Genomic DNA, 26,685 nt, shown 5'->3' with positions numbered 1-26,685 from the left:
CTGTCTGTCTGTCTGTCTATCCATCTGTCTGTCTGTCTATCCTGTATTACATTATTGTGTAGAATTTTGCTAAACAGAGATGTATAGAATGAGTACATGTACAATCCATTTGTTTGTTTTGTTTGAGACATTGACACCAGTCAGTCACTTCTCTGTAAGTTTGTACAATAAAGAAACCAAACAAATACATCCAATATTTAGATTACTTAATGTTTTATCTGCTAATTGAACACAATGCGTAATACACTTGCATATAAAGTAGGCTTGTTTAAAAATAAACACATACATGAATATCACAAATATTAAGCATTTCTGTAACAAATTAAGAAAGCGACTCTTGGCCATTTCTTGGTTGTTGTTTTTTATCATAAAGGCTATTGGTTTACGTCTTTATTTACTAGTAATGTAAGCTTATAAAGAGTTTTTAGGGAAAAAGAAAAAGAGTTTAGACAAATGTGTGATTTGTGATTTATAAATGGCAATAATAATAATAATAATAATAATAATAATAATAATAATAATAATAATTTGAGTTTTTGAGCTGCAGCTGGTTGCCCTAGGAGATCCACTCACTAGCCAGTGCCTTTTTACAATAGCCACAGATGAATAGCTTTCAAAGAGTGTCCGTGGTATAACTGAGTGTACTTCAAGTCACATCAAATTGTAATACAAGCACATTGACTTCAGGGCTGTAATAGGTGAATGCAGTCCTTAAGCCGGGTTATAATACTTGGCAGCATTAAAATGAGTTAGCATTTGGCCACCAGCTAAAACATATGGACCCATATATATCACATGAGCATATACTGTACAGCACTGACTCCCAACCCATGACTTGAAGCATACCAGCCCTGGGATTGGACAATTCATATTTCCCTTCCTATGAGAATACTGACAAAAGCTGGACTTGTGTTTTGCCTTGATGACTGGGTTAAGGCTTACCGGTGTAGATTCACATTTACCAATACTGACATATGGACGGGAGACGTATAGATGCACTTGCAAGCGCCCCATATATATATATGTTCACATAGCCTTATGCTTCCCTTACTGACAAAAGATTAGCCAACCAAAAGAGTTGCCTGATCGGCTGCTACGGGTTAGCCACTCCTGGTGCTGTCATTGCGAAGCACAGACCACGAAGGTTAATTTCAAAGACACAGTGTACACCTGCATTGCAATGGATTATAAATATAAGCAATACTCGTTTTAAATAATATTATTTATCAATATATACAACATTTAAAGATTACATTTTACAATGAGATTGTGTTGGGATAAGCAATATGCACAAAGACAAACATCCTGTCTGATGTGTCTATAAAACGAAATAAAAGCAGAACAACATTGTAAAACCAGAAAACAAAACACAAATACATAAACACAGGGTGAGATGAGAGGGAGAGCTCAAAGTAAAGGTAAATTTTTTGTACTCATTAGGGACAGACTTTCCTTTCCCCCCTGACAATTATCGAAGGTACACTGCATCTTTTAGTTGGCTCAATCCATTTTAATTCATTGCATAAAACATGTATTAAATATATATGAAAAAAACAATACAATACAAATATCAAAATGTTTGAGATTCCTGGATTTGCAGCAGGAAATAACACTTTACAGCTTCTGCAATGAGGTATCACCAAGCCAGGAAGTAAACTATGGTGAGTTATGTAGCTCTAAGAGACGCAAATGTTTTTGTGTAACAAAGTTTCTGGTAGTTGCATTGGCTACCTCACAAAACCCAAAGGCATGGCGTAACATACTGGAATATTTTTGGAGAAAAAAATGAAAACTGTGGTACTTTAGTGGGACAAAAATGAAGACTGAAGAGACCCACCGAGCATAGCTACTTGTAATCTGTACATTACACCTGGATTCCATATTTCATTTCCTATTCAACTCTTGCTACATTATCTACCTCCTCCCTGTATCACTATCATGCCATGCTACCACCTCCCTCAACCACGATCATGCCATGCTACCTCCTCCTTGTACCACTATCATGCCATGCTACCTCCTCCCTCTACCACTATCATGCCATGCTACCACCTCCCTCAACCACGATCATGCCATGCTACCTCCTCCTTGTACCACTATCATGCCATGCTACCTCCTCCCTCTACCACTATCATGCCATGCTACCACCTCCCTCAACCACGATCATGTCATGCTACCTCCTCCTTGTACCACTATCATGCCATGCTACCTCCTCCCTGTACCACTATGATGCCATGCTACCACCTCCCTCAACCACAATCATGCCATGCTACCTCCTCCTTGTACCACGATCATGCCATGCTACCTCCTCCTTGTACCACTATCATGCCATGCTACCACCTCCTTGTACCACTATCATGCCATGCTACCTCCTCCTTGTACCACTATCATGCCATGCTACCTCCTCCCTCTACCACTATCTGGCCACACTACCTCCTCCCTCTACCACTATCTGGCCATGTTCACACTCCTAGTAAGCATGATAAAGAAGGGTTAACAAAGCAGGCAAGAGAGGGTTAAAGAATTAAAATGAGCTGATCAATAAATTGCCATAGTAAGTTTATTTTAGGATAAATTTGGATTTGCATGTGCTCTGCCACCTGTTGCCAAAATGGATCAAAGACAATGTGAAACCTACAAGGAATTGACTTTATATTGGGAAACGATTCATTAATTGATTGTCAAGACAAATAAAAGCTTTGGTTTGAAGCTCAATTGGTTATTAATTAAATAAATTATATCATTTACTTGATATGTCCTTGCTTGTTTGCTATTTGCATATCTATGTATCTGTCACTCTGCATATCTATCTATCTTTCTATCTACCTATCTCTCCACCACTCTCTCTCTCTGTCTACGTTATTACATTTCTGATGAGCTTATAAAGTGCCTATTTTCAGATGTTTACCATTTACTTTTATTAAGGCTCTATAATGAAAAAAAATGCCCTATGTGTGGTAGCTGCTTAAATGTGATACATGTTAATAGTGCTCATTCCAAAACCATGGCCATTAATGTAGAGGTGACCTCCTCTTTGTCAATCTCCTGAGAAGGTTTTCCACTTGTTTTTGGGACATTGTTATGGAGCTTAGTTTCCATTCAGCCATAAGAGCTTTAATGAGGTTGGTCATTGATGTTGGGAGATTAGTCCTGGTGGTCTGGCTGGCAGTCAAAGGTTCAATTCATCCCAAAATGTGTTTGATTGGGAGGTCAGAGCTCTGTGCAGGCCCATTGAGTTCTTCCACATACTGATCATGGATAAACCAATTATGTATTGACTATACTATGTGTGTAGGTCATTGTCATGGTTACAAAACTGGAAGAGCATAATCATTCTCTATAGTTCTCCCATTGGAACTAAGAGGCCAGGAACCCTAAAAGGTGCTAGGGTCCTAGACTAAGCAGAAGAAAACCCAAGCACACCAGAATAAATTTGCACATCATTTTTTTTATTTTATTCGTATAGTGGATAAGCATAGATTATACAGAAAAAGTGCAGATAATAGTACAGGTATGTAAACAACAAATAGCATACCAATAACCACTATATATGTTATATATGTAATATAAAGTACTCAAGAAAGAAACCCATCAACCCATATAAAAACAGGCATACTGACCCAAGAGCAGGAGACAATAGGACCCCAATGTTTCGGCAATACAGCCTTCCTCAGGGAGTCCTAGACTAAACCACAAATTCAGACTTAGGCCATTGTTCCTTGTCCAAACCTTATGGGTACTATGCATGTAACATTCTCCAGAGATCCACCAAATTCCAAATCTTCTGTTATCTGATGCTGGAGCATGTCACCCCAGAAAAAAATTCTATGTTCTAGAATCCAAAGGAAGTGCATTTTATATCACTACAGCCAACACTTTGCATCAAATATAGCAATCTCAGGCTTATGGTGATGGGAATCCATTGAATGAAGCTATGCATTAACATTTCTTGTATTGATGTTGGCTCCAGGAGCAGTTTGGGATCTTGGATAGAGTTCTGCAGTCGAGGACCGATTCCATTTTGCAAAGTTTATACATTATGAGATTCAGCAGTCTCTTTCTTTGAGCTTGTGTTTCCAAACACTTTGTGAACAAGCTTTTTCAGATCCTCAAATTGTCCACTTCCCAATAACAGCCCTTAAGCTATTGCAACTTTAGCAGAGCAACATTTTATGAACAAAATGTCAATCTTATGTTAAAACCCACTGAGCTATTCTGCTCCCAGAGTCTGGGGAGATTTCATGGCTGTATGCTTACTAATACATATCTATCAGAAATGGTAATACTCATATTAGCCGGATCACCATTCGGCCAAAAATGGCATATGCAAAAAAGTTTTATTTATTTTTGAAAATTGAATGATTCTGGCCGAGCCGAATTTTCTTGCCATACTTAAGTCTAGTCTGGAATCAAATTTTGAGAAAGCTGTCAAGAATAGATTGAGCGTTAAAAGGCTATAAAACTGTGTTTGCGGTTTATTCACAGTCACTATTTGTAACCACAGCCCTTTGGTGTGACTATCACACGCTGTCAATAGTTATGAGTTATTTGCTCCTTTAAAATCCCAAGTGACTACCTGGAAAGAGAAGTGAAGGAGGGTTATTATTAGGGGAAGGAGTCTCATTGAATACCTGGCTGTACCGAATGTGAATGTTTCCAGGTGTGCTTCCATTGAATGCACTGTCAGTGGGTGTAGTGGACGGAACTTGACATAAAAAGGCAGTAACAGTCATGACATATCCACACCTCTCTGTTAGTTTAGTGGTGATTAAGTTTGCCTTTGGCTCAAGCCTGTGGTGGTTCTTGAACCTAGCAATGCCCTTGCTAGGAAGGAATTATTATCAAAAACAGAAATGTGGAGGGAATATGCAAAATACCTACAACATATAAATTAGTTAAACAGGTTATCGCCCTTCAGAAGAATAAGTATTTAATGTTATGGAAAATGTGTATTAAGTAAATGAAGAAATGGAGGTCACACAAATCTAGGTTAATACACATAAGCAAGCAGGACAGATAAGATCACTAAGCATGCTGGTGTACTGCGGCCGAGTAAGTCTGAGAAGAAAGATGGGATATACAACAAAGTTGTGCATCCTTGGCTGTGGACATCCTTCATGCACGAGATCTAGAAACAGATGTCATATATAGCATGTGTTCCTGAAGCCATCATTTTGTCTGTCCAAACTCCAGCCTTCTTACCCAACATTCCGATGACTGTCAAACAGCTTCAGTGTTCCACTACAAGTTAAATAGTTTTCCTGAAAAGTTCCATCATCCTCTGACAAAGCATCACATCAACCTCTTCACTCTCCAAGGTAATTATTCCCATGACCAGGAGGCCTCAATGATTGTGCAACATCTATATTAAATTTAAGGATGTGCTGCTTGCAGGAAACACTGTTTCAGTAGTCATTCTACACTTTTTGGGGACGTTCCTTGGAACAAAGTTGGGAAGGCTGTGCAGGACCCGAATAGCGTGACGGTCCTTCAGAAATTACGATGGTTGGGATTCAATACAAGAAGGGCAAAAACCAGAACGTGTGTTGACATATAAATGAGTATACGTAATGATAAACGTTCAGATTCAGTTTACAGATACTCTAATGCCGTTATATAATAAAAATATATACTTTATTAAATCCACTTACATCAAGAATAAATTATCAAAAATTGTGCTCAGTTTCTCTACGCACTATTAAATATATATTATATTCCGCTTAACATAGATTTAATTGTTTTAAGGATTATGGCAATACACAGCCCAGGGCTCTTTTTCATAGCTCCCCTCTAATACTGGATACAAGTAGTTTTCTGATTTTGTGAGCAAAGTCACTGATCCAGTCCAGGTAACAGAGTCATTCTGAACACAGTAACAGCTCTCTCCATCCTCCGGCTGTTACTGTTTGTCTCCAAGCAGATGGGCGTGCCTGAAGCCCTTTCACATCTAAAAACCTTTCAAGTAAACGTTGTAATAACGGCACTAGCCATGTGGCACAAACGATACTCACTAGCTCTCCTACTGGTGAACTTAAGGTAATGCATATATGCCCATAACAATTGCATTTTGTGCAATAGAAATTAAAACTGTATTTCTACTTCGAGTAGAAGATGTTGTTATAGCGTGATATTGCATTGCGGCTGCCGTTGCTTAAACCATTTATTGCAAAAGTAAATGTTACATGCGTCTTTACTACCACGTGTCTATACGTGTTTATTGACCCATGCTAGTTTGCTATTTACATGTCTGTCTGTCTGTCTGTCCATCCATCCGTCCATCCATCTCCATCTATCTGTCTGTCTCGGTCTATCTGTCTGTCTGTCTGTCTGTCCGTCTCCATCCATCTGTCTGTCCGCCAGTCCATCCGTCTCCATCCATCTGTCTGTCTGTCTATGTCTATCTATCTATCTATCCGTCTGTCTGTCCATCCGTCCATCTCCATCCATCCGTCTGTCTGCAGTCCGTCTCCATCCATCTGTCTGTCTATCTATCTGTCTGTCTGTCCGTCCATCCGTCTCCATCCATCCATCTATCTGTCTGTCTATCTATCGACCGATCAATCTGCCTATCTATCTCTCTCTCTGTCTGTCTATCATCTATCCACCTATCCACCCCCGCCTCCCTATATGTCTATATAGTTCTTTGAAAAGGTTGTGGTGTTCCTGAACAAATAACACATTTGACTGATTTTGTAGGTGAAAATAAGTTAACACAACCAGCAGTTAACAAACAAACATAAACAAAGTACAGTTATTTATTTTCTGATGATATCATCTTCTTTTTAAAATAAAACAGTAACTGTGGCTAAAGTTTAGGGAGAACAACACGACCAGCTCATATTAGGTGGGAAGAACACATACAAAATATAAAAAATGTGCAGGAGAACCATAGTGTCCCCTATATTATAAAGTAGAATTCCGCAATAGGAATCCCCACGATCTCCAGTTTCTTGTAACTGAACACATTTTGGGTGATTGGAGAGGAGGAGATTTTAATAAAAAGATTGGGAAGAAAGAGATGCGGTGGATTTTTAACCTAAATTCTATGGTTCCCTTTGGGCTCAATTCTGATTTCCAATTGTCATTTTTTATTAATTATTGGAATAATTTAATATAATTAGATAATTTTTTTTGAATAATTGTATATATATTAAATATTTAGTATACCCCAAGAAATTAATTTTTATTTCCCTTCTCCTGTTATCAGTTTTTAATATTCTTCCATTTCCTTATTCTGTACTTTCTCTTCTCTTTCCTCTTACCCCCCTTTTTTCTCAAGGTTTTCCAATAAAATGTGGTTAGTGGAGCTAGACTCAACCTTTCTCTAGATGAGGCACAAGTCCTCCAGTCTTACAGATGGTTTAGGATATTATATAGCTAGACCTTTTCAATTTGTTGGTTAAATGGTTTTACATATTAGATAAAGTGTATGCCCATATATAGCTTATTAAATACCCCTATGTGTTTGTTGGACTTTGTAAGGACACTATTAGATCGTTTCCATTACACACAAATATTTGCACGATTGAAATATTTTATTGGCACTTTTTTTGCACAACAATTTGTTCACTAAGCACTTCAAAGGATCTTTTTAAAATAACACGCTTGTGAAGGTTTTGATCATAAAGGTTTTACACAAAATTGATGTTTTTACTACATGAGCACTTTATAAGACACGCTGTATTTTGGTTGTGAACTGGTTGTCTACAGGTGTTGTGACGCTCTGGAAGAGGGAAGGTTTTGCACATGTTTTCTGTGTTATTAAGCGCTACACTATAATCCTATATTTTCCAACCCTTTCAAATAATCCACTAGTGATTTCCTTGTGAGGTCTCCGTACCATCTCAGTACAGTAACTGTTTAAACTGATTGCTTAGGCCTTGATCATAGTCTAGTGGTGACAATATTGGAGCGTAATAAATTATCTGTCTCTCAAGATCTCTCAGATTAATGTGAGCGACTACCAAGATGCTTCTATTCAACTGAAAGATGAACAGACTATCACCCTTATAAAATAAGAGAAGATTATAAAAATATATCTACGCAGCTCCTGCTTGTAGTTTCCACCATTTGAAATGTAATTACAAAAATGGAAAAATGAAAAATAAAAACAACTGATGAAGTCATGCAAGATCTGGAAGATCAGGAACCTTCCCAGTATAACTGCTCATAGACTGGTCAGGGAAGCAAAACAAACCCCATATGTCTAAATTATATTTATCTGGCACTGGAGTAGTTGTGCATGGATCCACTCACTAGTGATGCTTCGACATACATGACTAGCGCGGAAAGGTCAGCAAAAGGAAACCTTACCTGCATTCTCATCACAAAACATAACTTCTGAAGAATGTAACACAACATATAGATAAACAAGAGGCCAATCACAACCAAGCTATGATGAAGAAAACATATATCGACCTACAATTACCGAATATACATTTAGAAAAAAAAAGAGAAGTATTTGATAAATTAACATCTTGCTCACGTTAATCACGGGGTGGGTATATTATGGCTTGTGTGGCAGCAGGTGACAAAGGACATATTTTAACAGTAGAGAGAAGAATGTGTTGGAAGTCCTGGAAGTAATGTCCTACAGTCAGTGAAGAAAGTGAATCTGGAAACAAACTGGATATTCCAACAAGACAATGATCCAAAACAAACTACGTCAAGGAATGAAAGATGAAGGTTTGGGAACAGCCTTCACAATACGCAGACCTTATTATTACTGAATTCTCTGGATGGATCTCAGACGTACACTGCGTGAGAGGTAGGCTAAGGATATCGTAACTAGAAGGAGTGAGGGAAATCAAAGAATAGAAAGACTTAGTGTCCGCAGGAAGAGATTGGGGGCTGTGATTTCTGATGAAGGTGTTACTGAGTACTGACTGACAGTGCACACAAACCGTGCACTTCACACTTACTGCTTGGTTTGTTTTACATTCAGCTTTTTCACAGAACCTGGGCATTAAAATATGCAGAGATTATGCCTTTTCATTTACAGTTTAACTTCTTTTCACTTAGAAAATCAACATGTTATTTCTTATATGGTGCTCTAACTTTAATTACCATTGCATAGACTATTTTATATTTGTCTGCAAAATCCAGTAATATGCATGAAGAAATGTTTTTTTGTATATGCCTGTTTGTTTTAGTTTTGTTTTTATTGCAGTGTCAGGTTTATATGTGCGTGTGAAGATGGCTTTATTTATGTCTGCAATATCTTAACATACATACATTCCAATGGTTGTAAACAAATAATTTTTAAGGAATGAGAAAAGGGGGTTCTGAGAATTCTGTGATTACAGAGCCTGGAATGTAAATCCCACCCATGAGGGGATGTAAAATAGAGGAGAGATAAGTAGAATGACAGGTGAGGAGAGTGATACAACGAGAGTGTGACGCAGCAGACAGAAATAAAGTTACAGAGTGACAGAGTGAGACACTAGAAGCGTGACATGGAGGGTAGGGGAGAATGAGAGAGAGAAGGACATAGTGACACAGATTGTTTGACCCAAGGGGACAGAGTGACACAGATGGTTTGACCCAAGGGGACAGAGAGACACAGATGGTTTGACCCAAGGGGACAGAGTGACACAGATGGTTTGACCCAAGGGGACAGAGAGACACAGATGGTTTGACCCAAGGGTCAAGTTTGCCATCTCTTTAAGTCATTTCAACCACCCAATCTTAAGATTGTTAAAGTACTAACTGTGTACCCTAGTGTGTTCTTCAACATATCATATTCTCCTGACACCGGTCCTTCGATTTGCCTCACCATTTCCTCACCATTGCCAGATAGAGTATTCAACAAACAGATTGGGCCAGTGCTTAGAATTAAAGTGGGGCAGAAAAACTTTATCTGCACTCTCCATTTTTACATATTGTCCTTATTTATAGTTTGTCACGCATATGTATAATTATGATGTGCGTAATGAAGTATCACCGTCACTGAGGAGGGGTGCTCTACTTGGGGAAGTGTCCACAAGCAGGGAAAATTAGTGAAGAGAAAAAGATGAGCCGAAAACACAGATTCTAACACCCACCTCTGTATAGAGATTACGGCAGGGGAGCTGAGGCTGAGGTAAGTGGTGGCAGGTTCCCTTTAAATACTTTGGTTCTATTATTAAGATTATAGCTGATTTAAATACATCTCAGATAAAAGTAGTCTAAATAAAGCTACCAAAGGAAGTTATTGCTTGCATTTTTTTTTTTTTTTTTATAATTCTTTATTTTTGTTGTGCATTATGGGTTACAAGCAATCCTGTTATGCCACGACAGCAGTCACAGGTGTATCAACGTTAACATCGTCATGACAGGTTTAATCTGCACATTTTTGTGAGTAGGTATGCGTACTAGTACGTGCAATCAACGTTAACAACGAGCGAATAATTAAAAGTTTTGCGTATTAAAACGTACATATCATGGAAAGGTTGGTAGAGGAGAGACAAAGGAGAAGAACAAGGTTTGAGCATACAATCTACGTTCAAGGTTATACTAGGTAGTTCTCATCATTCGCGTTAATATTGTTATCCCTCGCCTTGATACCGTCATCTCTCGCGTTAGTGTGTGTGACAGGTTATCTCTCGCTTTAGTGTGTGTGTGACAGGTTATCTCTCGCTTTAGTGTGTGTGTGACAGGTTATCTCTCGCTTTAGTGTGTGTGTGACAGGTTATCTCTCGCTTTAGTGTGTGTGTGACAGGTTATCTCTCGCTTTAGTGTGTGTGTGACAGGTTATCTCTCGCTTTAGTGTGTGTGTGACAGGTTATCTCTCGCTTTAGTGTGTGTGTGACAGGTTATCTCTCGCTTTAGTGTGTGTGTGACAGGTTATCTCTCGCTTTAGTGTGTGTGTGACAGGTTATCTCTCGCTTTAGTGTGTGTGTGACAGGTTATCTCTCGCTTTAGTGTGTGTGTGACAGGTTATCTCTCGCTTTAGTGTGTGTGTGACAGGTTATCTCTCGCTTTAGTATGTGTGTGACAGGTTATCTCTCGCTTTAGTGTATGTGTGACAGGTTATCTCTCGCTTTAGTGTGTGTGTGACACATATTTTAGTTTTAAATCAAGCTTAAACATTTGGCTTTAAACACAGATTGGAATTATAAGTATGTTAGAACGGTGTTATAATCACGCTATAAACAATTCAAGTAACGTAAATGCATATCATTTAGCTATATCTGCATAGGTGCAGAATGGCAGTGCGTGGAGTCGATTAGCTAGTCAGAATTTTTATACCGGCTATCCTAGCTGTCTTTATCATGAGTGACTAAACATAAAACATAATGCATGAAACTTTGCTTTGCCATTAATCAACTGGGTGAGAAAAATAAAATAAAGAAAAGATAAAAAATAAAGAAAAGATAAATAAACCATCAAGAGCATTGTGCAGTGAGTCCTGCGTTATCAAATGGGTATTGCCCACTTGTGGCCTGCTTTACATTTCTGCGTCTGGGTACTTCGATGGTATGAGAGTTCAAAGCAGTTCAGACTATGGTTACCCCTGTGGGGCAGTGTTATAGGCCTTTCAGCCTATACCCATTGATGGTAAGTCCTGTGCTCTGTGTCCGCTGGGCTCATCTCTGCTTCCACAGGGCCTGATGTCTCCGCTTCGGGGTTCTGTTTCGGCGGTGTCCCCCATGTGGTGCAGTCGTGCGTTCGCTTGCGGTGTTGTCTGGTATAGGGAGATGCTTGTCGTGTTACGCTTGTCGCCGGCGTTTTGGTCAGGTTGGACATGTGTGGGCGTCGTTTGGTTCGGTGCCCCCTTGTGCCTTGTGTGCTGTTGGGTTCGTGCGCACGGAGGGTTTGGTGCCACTTCCCTCCTCAAGGCCCGGCGGAGTCTGTGGTGCCGGACAGCCATCTTGGAGGCACGGGGTGTCTGCACATAGTGGCTGCGCCTCGCTGCAGGACGTATCCATGAGGCCACTATTGATGTAGCTTGGCGGTGAGTCACTCCCCGGTTGTGTAAAGCCTCCCTGAGGCCTGTGCAGAGCCAATCAAAGATTTCCAATGAGGACCTTTGTGTCCTGAGGCTGGTGCCCTGCATTTCAGGCTTAGGCTGTGTGGCCCTTGTTGACAGGGTATGTGAATTTGCTGCCCCGCTTTGTTCCACCTTCATCTTGTTTGCATTAGAGGTGGGAATGGGTTTTGCAAGCTGCTGCTGATTGCCTCGAGTTCGACTGTCGCTAGTGTCCGCCATTTTGGAGGCCCTCACCCCCGGCCTGCTGGTTTCGGCTGTCGACTTCGACTGCAGGCGTGCAGCAGGGCCAGCTCCATGTGGCGGGGACCGGGATGTCCCCCCCGGTCCGTGGGGGGTGGGGAGGGTTTGGTGCTTGTCTGTGGTCCGAAGTTGGGAGCTGGAAGCGGCCGCCTTCCCAGCCCGCCTAATCTCGTAGGCCCCAGGTCGCCATCTCGGTTCTCCGGCATTGTGAGAGGCATATCGGGTGTCTGCAGGTACGTGCTGGTTTCCCCAGGTTGCTGAAATGCAGTGTGCGGGTCCTGTTGCGTATCACCCTCAGATTTGGGGCCGGGAGTGTACCAATCGGCGGGAGCTCCAACAGAGCACGTCTTGCTCGCTTGCCTGTCAGGCTCCGCCCCTGCTTGCATTTTTTATTACTGCATTTTTAGAAACATATATTTTGTCTAATAAAACATCACTGACATCTCAATGACCTTCTCCAAAATCACAGCTAAGGTATTTAATGCAAATTTGCTTGCATTACCCATAATTCCTGTTATGTTTATTGTAAATAATACCTAGGTCTCCTGGTAGAGGCAAGCTGATTTACTATAAACATTGGCATGCTATCTATCACAAATATTGAGAGAATGTTTACAGACACGAGTACCTACAAAAGACTAAAAATAAAACCATAGCAACAGTTGCTCCTCAATTAAAGAGAACTTGATTTTGATATAGAGTATCCATAGATTAATTAGAGCCCTCCCCAGTATTTTAATTTCCTTGTGTTTGTAAACAAATGTATTAATGAGGCACACAGACTGCCATCGTTTTTCACTGTCTACACAGTAACGATGAGACACACAGACTGCCATCGTTCTTCACTGTCTACACAGTAACGTTGAGACACACAGACTGCCATCGTTCTTCACTGTCTAGTAAACCTGTTCTAGATATCAGTCTGGAAAGGTTTTATGTCTGTAATTATAGTATAAGGCGCAGGCTTCCTACACGTCAAGGGTTGAAGCGGCTTATGATAAAGAATAACAGCGAACGTTTTCCTGTGCAAACAAATTTTACAGACATTTCATACATATGTCCCTGGGGCTGAGTTCAGTATGTTTTAAATTCCTGTTCTTATTCTCCATGTCCCGCAGATAAGCTGTTTTACTTTCAGTTACTGATATAAATAGACTTTCTGGTGACCCAAAATGACCTGCTGTGGTAGGACGGATTGAGGATGTGCTGAGCGCTCACAGCTCAGACGTACGGGGGTTTTACAGTAAGAGAGAGGAATGCAAGCTGAATTTATTCAGATAAACCGAGACATATTTACATTAAAAGTCTGGAACGCGTATTATCCGTGCCATCAAATGTATCAGATTTATGGAATCATAAAAATGTTTATTGAGCTTTTTGCTTTGATAACACCACTAATAATCGTTTTGGAACAGGTTTTACACTGCAGGAGATTATCTGTTAGTAAATCACATTTTCAGATTTATGAGCCGTTCAGGTCAGACATATAACTACTCATATTTAGTAGGAATAGTTTCTTACGTGAGAGTAGAAATTGTTTTTAACCAAGATTATTGCCTAGTGACTGTGCTCGATTTGTGTATGTTTCACCCCTTCTCTCATACCCTATTCAGTGCATCCCAGAGTCCAGCCAGTAAGAGGTTAGAAGAGCGGGCGGGAGTGCTCTGATCATCAAGATTAGACTTCAGATTGTATTTGCAGGCTGCTATTCCCTTTACCAAAGCTCTGCATATTACTTCAGATACATGGTGTAACTGTATTTACTGTATGGGTGCATTATGGCCATATTTAGACATAGATTTTACATTTTGGTGGTATTTTTACAAAGCTGTGTTTCAAACAAAATGGATTGAGGTTCCCTACAAAAATATTGGATATTTGATATCACTTTTTCTTACACCAACTGTATTTGACGAAAATGGTATTTGTGTGCCTATGATGAAATTCTATTGTCCCATTATTTCTCTAAAAGGTTAATTAATATATTCAAACTGAAAAATGTGTAAAGTTTTTGTAGGTGTCTCTGGACAGCTATATATACACAAAAATTGCTTTTAATTCACTTTAGTTTATAAGGCCAATATTACGCAGTGGCGTAGGGTGCTCTGTAAGAGCGGGTGCCCTCAGGGGCAGTAACGCTCATCTGGACCTCCCCCACACGAGAATAGCTGCCGTGTTCTGTCATGGAGAACAATCAGAGAAACCCCAACCCCCGTCACAGAACTGTCAGCACCCTTCCCTAACTGCCCCTGCACTGCTCGTGGTAATTAGACTCTTAAAAATGCTTTTTACAATTGTAACCCCGCCTCTGCTCACGCGCAATACCTTAACGCTGCCCCTCCCACAGGTAACTCTCTCTTGTCCAGCCCCAAACATTTTAACTCCGCCTCCCCAGCCTGCCTCTGCCCGCTCCTCCAAGACCCTACCTCCAGACAGCAAGTCATTTAAAGAGGACAGTGCAGGGGTGGAGCTTCCACATGCTCCTCCCACTTTTCTGTTCGTGGACTGCATGTGGAAGTGGGGGGACCATAGACAGAAACTGCAAGTATGGTAGCACTTCCACAGACATAGTGTGGTAACACTATTTCTATCAGATTGTCTCTGTGACCATCTGATTGGCCCACTAACTTTGCATTGCTTCACTACTGGGAAGCACTCATTGGCTGAGATCATCAATCTCAATGATCTCAGTTAAAGAGGCAGAGGACAGCACCAGAGACCAGCGCAGCAAAGGGGGAAAAGGTAAGTTAAATCACCTTTTTAACTCTGGAAGAGGGAGCCTAACCTCTCAAACATCTCAAAGATTGACAAGACATTTGTATGCCTAATGCTATAGTGTTCCTTTAAAGATTATTATTATTTCCAGTCAGCCAAGTATTCAGACATATTTTAATATTTACATTCAGAAAACATTTAAAAACAATTATAAATAATTCCCTTTTCTTGAGAGGATACGGTAACAAGATAAAAGATATAAAAGCTAGAGACAAAATAATATTCCACATAGGATATTTCCATTAGTTTAATTAGATGACTTGTGGGTTTTTTATTGAATTGCTTTGTATTATTTTTTTTCTTTCACTTATATTCAGTGTTATTTCCTAATTTCTGGCATTATGAGGATTATCATCTCGTCGTTTTTTTATCCCTCCCTTTTATTGCCTTGCTGGACACTTTCAAATGTAGTTTGAAACCAATGACTGCTCTGTACTGAGTTTACTTTAAATATCTGTAGGATTATTTTTAGTGTGGGGGTGATTTTTTTTTTATTGTAGGGGGTGGCTAGGGGTTTGGGAATCATGAGCCACCCCAAGAGGGCAAACTTGCCCTCAATGTTGAGTATATGGAAAAAGACATGTTCAATCTTCCTCATTGGCTTTAATACCACCCCGAAGCATATGGTAGGGGGGTATCGGATGGACAAAGGCATGTCCACCTCTCCTCATTGGCTTTAGTACCACCCCGAAGCTTATGGTAGGGGGGTCTCGGATGGACAAAGGCATGTCCACCTCTCCTCATTGTCTTTAATACCCTTCAACCTGACGCTAAAGTTGGGGGGTAGGGGAATGAACAAAGGTGCATCCACCCCCCTTATTGTCTTTAATACCCCCACCCCAAGTCCATGGATGGGGGGTATGGAAATGTCGAAAAGGCATGTCCACTTGACCTTTTATACTTTTAAATAAGTTTACCCCTCAATTTTATTATATCACTCAATAACAGTCAATAATTTTGGAGGCATATCAGTGTCCCCCCATTTCCCCCCATGTTATCAACCAATAAAATTAAATTAAGGCCTGCGTTTGCTATTTTTGTTCTACAGAAATAGATTCATTATTTGATGTTCTGCTTTATAGTATACAGCATGGTTTAATCTTAATGTTTTGATACCTGGCCAGCTATGCATAATGTGACCGAGCTTCTACGGCATCCGTATGAAACTGGACTTTTTTCCAATGGATATTTCAAGCCACCTATCTTTTCAAATGGCTGTGTTACACATTCAGAAGTGCATGTAACAATTCCTCTGGAGGTATATTTTTCTTTTTATAAGGATGGTGTCCATTTTCAGGTATATTATGGAGAATTCCTCATTGTTTTAGAACTGTTTCTAGGTTGCTCACCATTATATGCCTTGGAGTTCCAGTACAATAATACATTGGTGCTAACGTTCCTGGGTTCTGCTTTGACACGATTCCCTGCTGACTTACGTGGAGTACTCTAGTTGGCTCAATGCTTATGTCCACTTTAAATCTACAATATTTCATTTATACCAACCAAATATCCATCACCATTACCTATAAATATAACTTGTACTACATGTAAATCCCAATACATTTACATATATTACTTATCTTTCGTTGTGTGTTGAAGCCGTTGCCATGGGGTTTGAGAAGGCCTTTATTGTCCATGTATTAGACGGTCTCTGTAATGATTCTCTGGACTCTCATTTATCAAATCTGGGCCTCATTTTAATATTTTTGGATGCATTTTTCAAATTATTTAATATTTTGAATATATGGATATATATATATTTCTCTCTATATTGATATATATTTTATCTATCATTTTCTTTTTTTATATATATATATTTTATTATATTGAAAGAATCATTTTAAAATATTTTCTCATGTGAAAGGCTTATCCAAAAATAATAAACTGAGGCACTAATGGGTTAACAACTTGCTCCACAAATTAAATGAAATTTCAGTATCATAGATCACATATATTGTAACTTGAACACGTCTGTCCCCCTGTAACTTGTTTCATTACCGGATGTCCCTCTGTAACTTGTATCATTACCGGATGTCCCCCTGTAACTTGTTTCATTACCGGATGTCCCTCTGTAACTTGTATCATTACCGGATGTCCCCCTGTAACTTGTTTCATTACCGGATGTCCCCCTGTAACTTGTTTCATTACCGGATGTCCCTCTGTAACTTGTTTAATTACAGGATGTCCCCCTGTAACTTGTTTCATTACCGGATGTCCCCCTGTAACTTGTTTCATTACCGGATGTCCCTCTGTAACTTGTTTCATTACCGGATGTTCCTCTGTAACTTGTTTCATTACCAGATGCCCCCCTGTAACTTGTTTCATTACCGGATGTCCCCCTGTAACTTGTTTCATTACCGGATGTCCCCCTGTAACTTGTTTCATTACCGGATGTCCCCCTGTAACTTGTTTCATTACCGGATGTCCCTCTGTAACTTGTTTAATTACAGGATGCCCCCCTGTAACTTGTTTCATTACCGGATGTCCCCCTGTAACTTGTTTCATTACCGGATGTCCCCCTGTAACTTGTTTCATTACCAGATGTCCCTCTGTAACTTGTTTCATTACAGGATGTCCCTCTGTAACTTGTATCATTACCGGATGTCCCCCTGTAACTTGTTTCATTACCGGATGTCCCTCTGTAACTTGTTTCATTACCGGATGTCCCTCTGTAACTTGTTTAATTACCGGATGTCCCTCTGTAACTTGTTTAATTACCGGATGTCCCCCTGTAACTTGTTTCATTACCGGATGTCCCTCTGTAACTTGTTTCATTACCGGATGTCCCTCTGTAACTTGTTTCATTACCGGATGTCCCTCTGTAACTTGTTTCATTACCGGATGTCCCTCTGTAACTTGTTTCATTACTGGATGTCCCCCTGTAACTTGTTTCATTACCGGATGTCCCTCTGTAACTTGTTTCATTACTGGATGTCCCCCTGTAACTTGTTTCATTACCGGATGTCCCTCTGTAACTTGTTTCATTACCGGATGTCCCCCTGTAACTTGTTTCATTACCGGATGTCCCCCTGTAACTTGTTTCATTACCGGATGTCCCCCTGTAACTTGTTTCATTACCGGATGTCCCCCTGTAACTTGTTTCATTACCGGATGTCCCCCTGTAACTTGTTTCATTACCGGATGTCCCCCTGTAACTTGTTTCATTACCGGATGTCCCCCTGTAACTTGTTTCATTACCAGATGTCCCCCTGTAACTTGTTTCATTACCGGATGTCCCTCTGTAACTTGTTTCATTACCGGATGTTCCTCTGTAACTTGTTTAATTACCGGATGTCCCTCTGTAACTTGTTTAATTACCGGATGTCCCCCTGTAACTTGTTTCATTACCGGATGTCCCTCTGTAACTTGTTTCATTACCGGATGTCCCTCTGTAACTTGTTTCATTACCGGATGTCCCTCTGTAACTTGTTTCATTACCGGATGTCCCCCTGTAACTTGTTTCATTACCGGATGTTCCTCTGTAACTTGTTTAATTACCGGATGTCCCTCTGTAACTTGTTTAATTACCGGATGTCCCCCTGTAACTTGTTTCATTACCGGATGTCCCTCTGTAACTTGTATCATTACCGGATGTCCCCCTGTAACTTGTTTCATTACCGGATGTCCCCCTGTAACTTGTTTCATTACCGGATGTCCCTCTGTAACTTGTTTAATTACAGGATGTCCCCCTGTAACTTGTTTCATTACCGGATGTCCCCCTGTAACTTGTTTCATTACCGGATGTCCCCCTGTAACTTGTTTCATTACCGGATGTCCCCCTGTAACTTGTTTCATTACCGGATGTCCCCCTGTAACTTGTTTCATTACCGGATGTCCCCCTGTAACTTGTTTCATTACCAGATGTCCCCCTGTAACTTGTTTCATTACCGGATGTCCCTCTGTAACTTGTTTCATTACCGGATGTCCCTCTGTAACTTGTTTAATTACCGGATGTCCCTCTGTAACTTGTTTAATTACCGGATGTCCCCCTGTAACTTGTTTCATTACCGGATGTCCCTCTGTAACTTGTTTCATTACCGGATGTCCCTCTGTAACTTGTTTCATTACCGGATGTCCCTCTGTAACTTGTTTCATTACCGGATGTCCCTCTGTAACTTGTTTCATTACCGGATGTCCCCCTGTAACTTGTTTCATTACCGGATGTCCCCCTGTAACTTGTTTCATTACCGGATGTCCCCCTGTAACTTGTTTCATTACCGGATGTCCCCCTGTAACTTGTTTAATTCCCGGATGTCCCCCTGTAACTTGTTTCATTACCGGATGTCCCCCTGTAACTTGTTTCATTACCGGATGTCCCTCTGTAACTTGTTTCATTACCGGATGTCCCTCTGTAACTTGTTTCATTACCGGATGTCCCCCTGTAACTTGTTTCATTACCGGATGTCCCTCTGTAACTTGTTTCATTACCGGATGTCCCTCTGTAACTTGTTTCATTACCGGATGTCCCCCTGTAACTTGTTTCATTACCGGATGTCCCTCTGTAACTTGTTTCATTACCGGATGTTCCTCTGTAACTTGTTTAATTACCGGATGTCCCCCTGTAACTTGTTTCATTACCGGATGTCCCTCTGTAACTTGTTTCATTACAGGATGTATGTACCATTGGATACACAGGGCTCCCTTTTTCCCTTTTTAAGAATGCAAATGTGAGTAAATGTGTTGAATATGTACATTTGCTGACAATACCTGCAGCTTACACATTGAAATGTTTAGCACGTCTTTGTGTGTGCAAACCTTTGCCCAAACATATCCAATTTTACTGCCATTTGCCCATTTTTTCTATCTTTAAGTTCTTCCAAAAGACACTAAAGTATCACAAAGATAACGACAAACATCACTTCTGGGGCTCCAATCCCACACCGGAATACATCGGGGAACCAGTGTAAAGAAATAAAATGATTAACTATAGATTTATATCATCGAAGGTTTACTAAAACCATAGACACATAGACACATAGATAGGAATTTTACTAACTTACAAGCTCAGGCAAATTGGAACAATTCTTTTTCCTAATGTGCGAAAGTTATACTAGAAATGGATAAAATGGCTTGATCCAGGCACTTGGTGTTGAAACATTGCCAAATCCCGTTTGATTGCTAATTAAAACCACCAATATAACACATACTGAGGTCTCTGTCTTTTTGACATCATAGTTAAAAAAGACATATAACCGTGAGTACTTTTGCTGTGGAGCTCTGTTATAGGCTCAGACACATCAACAAGATGGAGCTCCTAGACAAAGATAGAAAAGGACAGAGAGATTTAAACTCATAACAGGGACTGTCCCTCCTAAACAGGGCCACTTGGGAGGTATGCTTTCCTGTGTGCAATGACTGAGATGTTAGAATACTGCTAATATTCATATTGATGGGCCGGGAATCCCCAAATACTAGGCTTAATGGTAATGATTCTAGCCTGAGTTCCTTTCTCTGCATAGAAGCCCAGGAGATGCTATGTCCTAGTGACTCTCTATCCCATTTATTGACAATTAAACTGTATGTAGGATCTTTATTAAAGTATATACTATACAATATACTAAACATAGGCTTTATATTATACTATACAGACATATTACATATAGGGCAAATCATAATAACATATACTCCAAGTCTTTTTATGTTGCTAGTTCTAAATGTCATAAAATAATGTGATCCATAGAATACAATAAGCGGGTGACACACAGTTATGCCGGATTAGTGAGACAATTATTATTATTATTATTATTATTATTAAATTATACATTCTGGGAAAAATACTGAAAGTCATTTAAATTGTACTGTAAGCGCAGTTCCTCTGTGCATCCTGTCATGTTTCACAGTTAGCAATCTGCTCAATGAGTTATAACAGACAATTACTTCCACAAACCGTATGTGAACAAACACACATTTCGTAACGTTTTCATTTTACAAACTGAAAAAGTTACAGACAGAGTTATTAATGGTTCATTATATCATATTGGGAAAAAAAATACTTTAGCATCTTGAATTTGCAAGTAGCTTTTTGGTGTATTTAAAGTAATTCATGTCTCATGTTGTGTAGATGCCAAAGGGACCATCAGGGAGATTGTTCTCCCGAAGGGCCTGGATCTGGACAGGCCCAAACGCACCAGAACGTCTTTCACAGCCGAACAGCTGTATCGCTTGGAGTTGGAATTCCAGAGGTGCCAATATGTGGTTGGCAGAGAAAGGACGGAACTGGCAAGGCAGCTCAACCTTTCAGAAACGCAGGTATGGAACACGAACAAGGGCAGGGGACCCTGGCTGGCTAGCAGTGCATTAAAAGCTGGCCTGGTGAGCGTTACTGTCCATGGGTAACATGAGGTTTATTTATTAAATAGTGAGCTGTTACTCAAATTAGAAATGTTTAACAATAGATGCGATAGATACAAAATGTTACAGGAACACAAGTTTTATGAGGACCCTGCTTGAAACAGCTTACAATCACATTAAATATAATGGTCACCACTCCTGTTTGGGTCTGTGGATTCATAGCAACATAGAATGTGACGGCAGATAAGAACCATTCGGCCCATCTAGTCTGCCCAATTTTCTAAATACTTTCATTAGTCCCTGGCCTTATCTTACAGTTAGGATAGCCTTATGCCTATCCCACGCATGCTTAAACTCCTTTACTGTGTTAACCTCTACCACTTCAGCTGGAAGGCTATTCCATGCATCCACTACCCTCTCTGTAAAGTAATACTTCCTGATATTATTTTTAAACCTTTGCCCCTCTAATTTAAGACTATGTCCTCTTGTTGTGGTAGTTTTTGTTCTTTTAAATATAGTCTCCTCCTTTACTGTGTTAATTCCCTTTATTTATTTAAATGTTTCTATCATATCGCCCCTGTCTCGTCTTTCCTCCAAGCTATACATGTTAAGATTCCCCTTGTCCTGCTCTGGTTAAGGTGCTCAGATATAAACTTACTTACTCAAAGATCCCACTGAACCAATACTGCAGGGAATCAATGAACGCAGGCTACTTCTGGGTACGGATTACCTCTACTACCGAGTACCAGATACTCAGAAAGCTAAGCCAACATGTTTCTTCTGATCACACAGACTTCCTTAGAGCAATTCTAAGCATTGCGGCGTAACTGAGACTCGGTAGTGAAGGTGACTCATATCCATATGTGTAACGGAACGCAGTATGATAGTCCACGATCTCCGTTGGTATCTTAGGTAATCCACAGTCAGAGTTAGAAAGCACGGCAATATCCCCAATCCTCCCAATAACCGGACGAAACACAGTTTGGGAGTCAACTAACTTGCTTTATTCACAGACTTCCATATTTATGCAGTTCCCCTTGCAAGGGGTTTCCTTACAGATGTTACAGGGGATTTCTCCCATCAGGCAGCATGATTATCCCAACAGGCATTGCTGCACGAGAGGGATCCTCCCACTAAAATGGACGATTAAGTGGATTATCCCCTCGTGCAGCAAAACTGGCAATTCACATAGAAATCCATATTTCACACAATATTACTCGCTTTCATACGAATGACCATTCGGTAGGTAGCTGGGGTCTGCGGGCACATTTAGTGAGAATACCGCTCAGATCCCAGCTAAACTAACCGAACGCCGCACAAAATACACTTAACCATCGAGTTCGGTTTAAAACTACCGAACATCGATGGGGAACAGAATGTGGCGAACGCGGAACTCCCGAACGCTCTGGAAGTCCAGCGGTGTTCGGATCATTGAGTAGCCGTTTTCAGTTCCAGGCTCTCGACGACCGAACACCGCTGCAGAGACAAAGGATCCAAGATGGCCGACCGCCGCATGGTCGGTAGCCGATGACGGCCACCTAGGAGAGCCTTCAATTACCGATTGCAACATTGTTGCAATCGGTTGATTAGTGCCACACGACTGCGAGTGTGTGGTCTACCTGGGGAGCCCGCATTCGTTTGGCGAACGGCCCGGATAGCCGTGTTTCGTCAAACGAAAGGTTTGCATGCTGGTAGCGTACGGCTGCCAGCATGCGAACGGTCATAATATAGTACAGACACAAACAAGGTACACAGTAACACATTCAGCCTACGGACAACCTTTGTTACATATAGTTCAGAAGTGGCTAGGTTTGCCACAATATGTAACCTACCTTAACTGATTCCCTGCAGTGCTGGTACAGTGGAACTTTAAATAAGTAAGTGTATACCTTATAGGAACACTATAGTGCTTGAATATATGTTTAGCTCCACGGCTCTCCATTTTTAGGTTTCCCAACGGAAAGCATTGAGAGGCTATTGCGCATGTACAGCAAAACGCCGCTGTGGCCAATCAGCATCTCCTCCTAGAGATCCATTGAATCAATGCATATCTATGGTGTATGTTCAGTGTCTGAACGCCAGCACTGGACTAGGAAGCACCTCTAGTGGCCGTCTGAGTGACTGCCACTACAGGTGTTACTAGGCAGTGATGTAAGCACAGCATTTTCTCTGAAAGGGCAATGTTTACATTAAAATGCCTGCAGGGACTGACTATATACATTATAACTAATACATTAAGCTGTAATTGTTCTGAAGACTATAGTGTCCCTTTAAACAATACCTAGCAGGACAAAGGGAATTCACAGACCCAAACAGGAGTGACCAGCATTATATTTGATATATAAGTTACATGCGAGACTCTGGGTGTGTTAATAGCAGTCTACGAATGTGAGTGTATTGTGCATACCAAAGGGTTCTGTGTTTAGATTCCGACAATATTGCCATATTCTGTATACACACTTTTATATTAAGGAACGATATTGAAGGATTTAAAATACCTGTCTTTTATGCAAGTAAGTGAAGTATCACAATTTTCTATACTAAAGCAGGCTTAGAAGCTAAAGGCAGCCACGACCTGTGGAGAGATGCCCACTGCTGGTGAGGTGGCAGGGAGCTATTTCACATGTAACGTGTTTAGGAAGGACTTTTATGACGGGCAGAGAATTATGGGAAATGCAGTCCAACAATGAGTGGTGTGTAAAGGCTGGAGAACTCAATTTCAGTCCAACAAGTAATTAAGGGCAGTTAGTTTTTTGTCTGTGAGATCCATAGTTTAATTCTTTAACGTTGAATTTAAACGTTACATTCCAGACATTGTGGTATCAGAAAATATGTTAACTTTTCATTCATTCACAATTGTGAAATGTTTTCTGGTCCATACAGGGTCTTGTCTGAGTCTTTGGCAACAGCTAGCTACATTTCGACCAAATTAACAGTTGGAAAAATTCCCAACTCCGCTAAATTAGGATTCTTTCCAACTTGGCTGTGTTGTTCAAAATTTTCCAAAAAGATTCTTAAGTCAATACAATTCGCAGTTCAAACATGCATTCCTGACAGCATAGTGTTACATAGTGCTTTTCTAAAAATGCAGTGCTACAGCTCTATTTACGGTCATTCAGATGGCCACTAGGGGTGCTTCCTGTGTCAGTGCTGCACAGTGTGGAGAAACTGAACACTTCTCATCTACGAGGAGATGCTGATTGGCGCAGTGCGGCTTTTCGACATGCAATAGCCTTCCAAAGCTTTCCTATGGGAAACATTAGATGAGGTGAGATCATCGCGACTGAGGCGGAGCCTCCATCAGCCATGGAGGCGGAGCCAGGTTAATCTCACAGTGATATCACCTTTCCTATGTGATCGGAGGGGGCTGGGAACTTAAATGTTAGTTTAACACAATAGGGTCACGAATACATGTTTGTGTTCCTTTAAGGATACTGGTTTGTCTGTTTCATTCAGCCTCTTTAAACACAAACAAGCCAATCAGAAATTTCAGATTAGTGAATGTCCCAAGTGATTCCTATCACAATTATATCCAACTAGTTAACACATATCAAACTCTATGGAACTTAATATGGTACATATAGAATAGGGATCCAGCTCGTATCACTAAAATACAAAAAAAAAAATACAACATAGCGTAATATTGTTGCAGCCTTATTGATTGCCCAATGGTTCAAGGTTTATTGCTGTGGAGTTCTGTTATACACTCAGACACATTACTGGGAGTAGTATTGCTGGGGAGCTCTGTTATACACTCAGACACATTGCTGGGAGAATTATTGCTGTGGAGCTCTGTTATACACTCAGACACATTACTGGGAGTATTATTGCTGTGGAGCTCTGTTATACACGCAGACACATTACTGGGAGTATTATTGCTGTGGAGCTCTGTGATACAACCAGACACATTACTGGGAGTATTATTGCTGTGGAGCTCTGTGATACACTCAGACACATTACTGGGAGTATTATGGCTGTGGAGCTCTGTTATACACTCAGATACATTACTGGGAGTATTATTGCTGTGGAGCTCTGTTATACATGCAGACACATTACTGGGAGTATTATTGCTGTGGAGCTCTGTGATACAACCAGACACATTACTGGGAGTATTATTGCTGTGGAGCTCTGTAATACTCTCAGACACATTACTGGGAGCATTATTGCTGTGGAGCTCTGTGATACAACCAGACACATTAATGGGAGTATTATTGCCGTGGAGCTCTGTTATACAACCAGACACATTACTGGGAGTATTATTGCTGTGGAGCTCGGTTATACACTCAGACACATTACTGGGAGTATTATTGCTGTGGAGCTCTATTATACACTCAGACACATTACTGGGAGTATTATTGCTGTGGAGCTCTATTATACACTCAGACACATTACTGGGAGTATTATTGCTGTGGAGCTCTGTGATACACTCAGACACATTACTGGGAGTATTATTGCTGTGGAGCTCTGTGATACACTCAGACACATTACTGGGAGTATTATTGCTGTGGAGCTCTGTGATACACTCAGACACATTACTGGGAGTATTATTGCTGCGGATCTCTGTTATACACTCAGACACATTACTGGGAGTATTATTGCTGCGAAGCTCTGTTATACACTCAGACATATTACTGGGAGTATTATTGCTGTGAAGCTCTGTTATACACTCAGACACATTACTGGGAGTATTATTGCTGTGGAGCTCTGTAATACTCTCAGACACATTACTGGGAGCATTATTGCTGTGGAGCTCTGTGATACAACCAGACACATTAATGGGAGTATTATTGCCGTGGAGCTCTGTTATACAACCAGACACATTAATGGGAGTATTATTGCCGTGGAGCTCTGTTATACAACCAGACACATTACTGGGAGTATTATTGCTGTGGAGCTCGGTTATACACTCAGACACATTACTGGGAGTATTATTGCTGTGGAGCTCTATTATACACTCAGACACATTACTGGGAGTATTATTGCTGTGGAGCTCTGTGATACACTCAGACACATTACTGGGAGTATTATTGCTGTGGAGCTCTGTGATACACTCAGACACATTACTGGGAGTATTATTGCTGTGGAGCTCTGTGATACACTCAGACACATTACTGGGAGTATTATTGCTGCGGATCTCTGTTATACACTCAGACACATTACTGGGAGTATTATTGCTGCGAAGCTCTGTTATACACTCAGACATATTACTGGGAGTATTATTGCTGTGAAGCTCTGTTATACACTCAGACACATTACTGGGAGTATTATTGCTGTGGAGCTCTGTTATACACTCAGACACATTACTGGGAGTATTATTGCTGTGGAGCTCTGTTATACACTCAGACACATTACTGGGAGTATTATTACTGTGGAGCTCTGTTATACACCCAGACACGTTACTGGGAGTATTA

At 40.5% G+C, this 26,685-nt stretch overlaps 1 protein-coding gene across 1 annotated transcript in view; it reads left to right on the top strand.

The window, feature by feature from the left end:
• Nucleotides 1-26,685, top strand: part of VAX2 (ventral anterior homeobox 2) — a 77,370-nt gene that overhangs the window by 7,032 nt on the left and 43,653 nt on the right. The window contains exon 2 of the mRNA XM_063459801.1: nt 21,045-21,232. Within this exon, the coding sequence (XP_063315871.1) occupies nt 21,045-21,232 (188 nt within the window). The remainder of the gene's footprint in view (nt 1-21,044; nt 21,233-26,685) is intronic.

This window comes from Pelobates fuscus, chromosome 6 (assembly GCF_036172605.1).
Source record: "Pelobates fuscus isolate aPelFus1 chromosome 6, aPelFus1.pri, whole genome shotgun sequence".
NCBI classification, from domain to species: Eukaryota; Metazoa; Chordata; class Amphibia; order Anura; family Pelobatidae; genus Pelobates; species Pelobates fuscus.
Note: the sequence above shows the minus strand (reverse complement) of the source record. Positions and strands in the feature narration are given on the sequence as shown.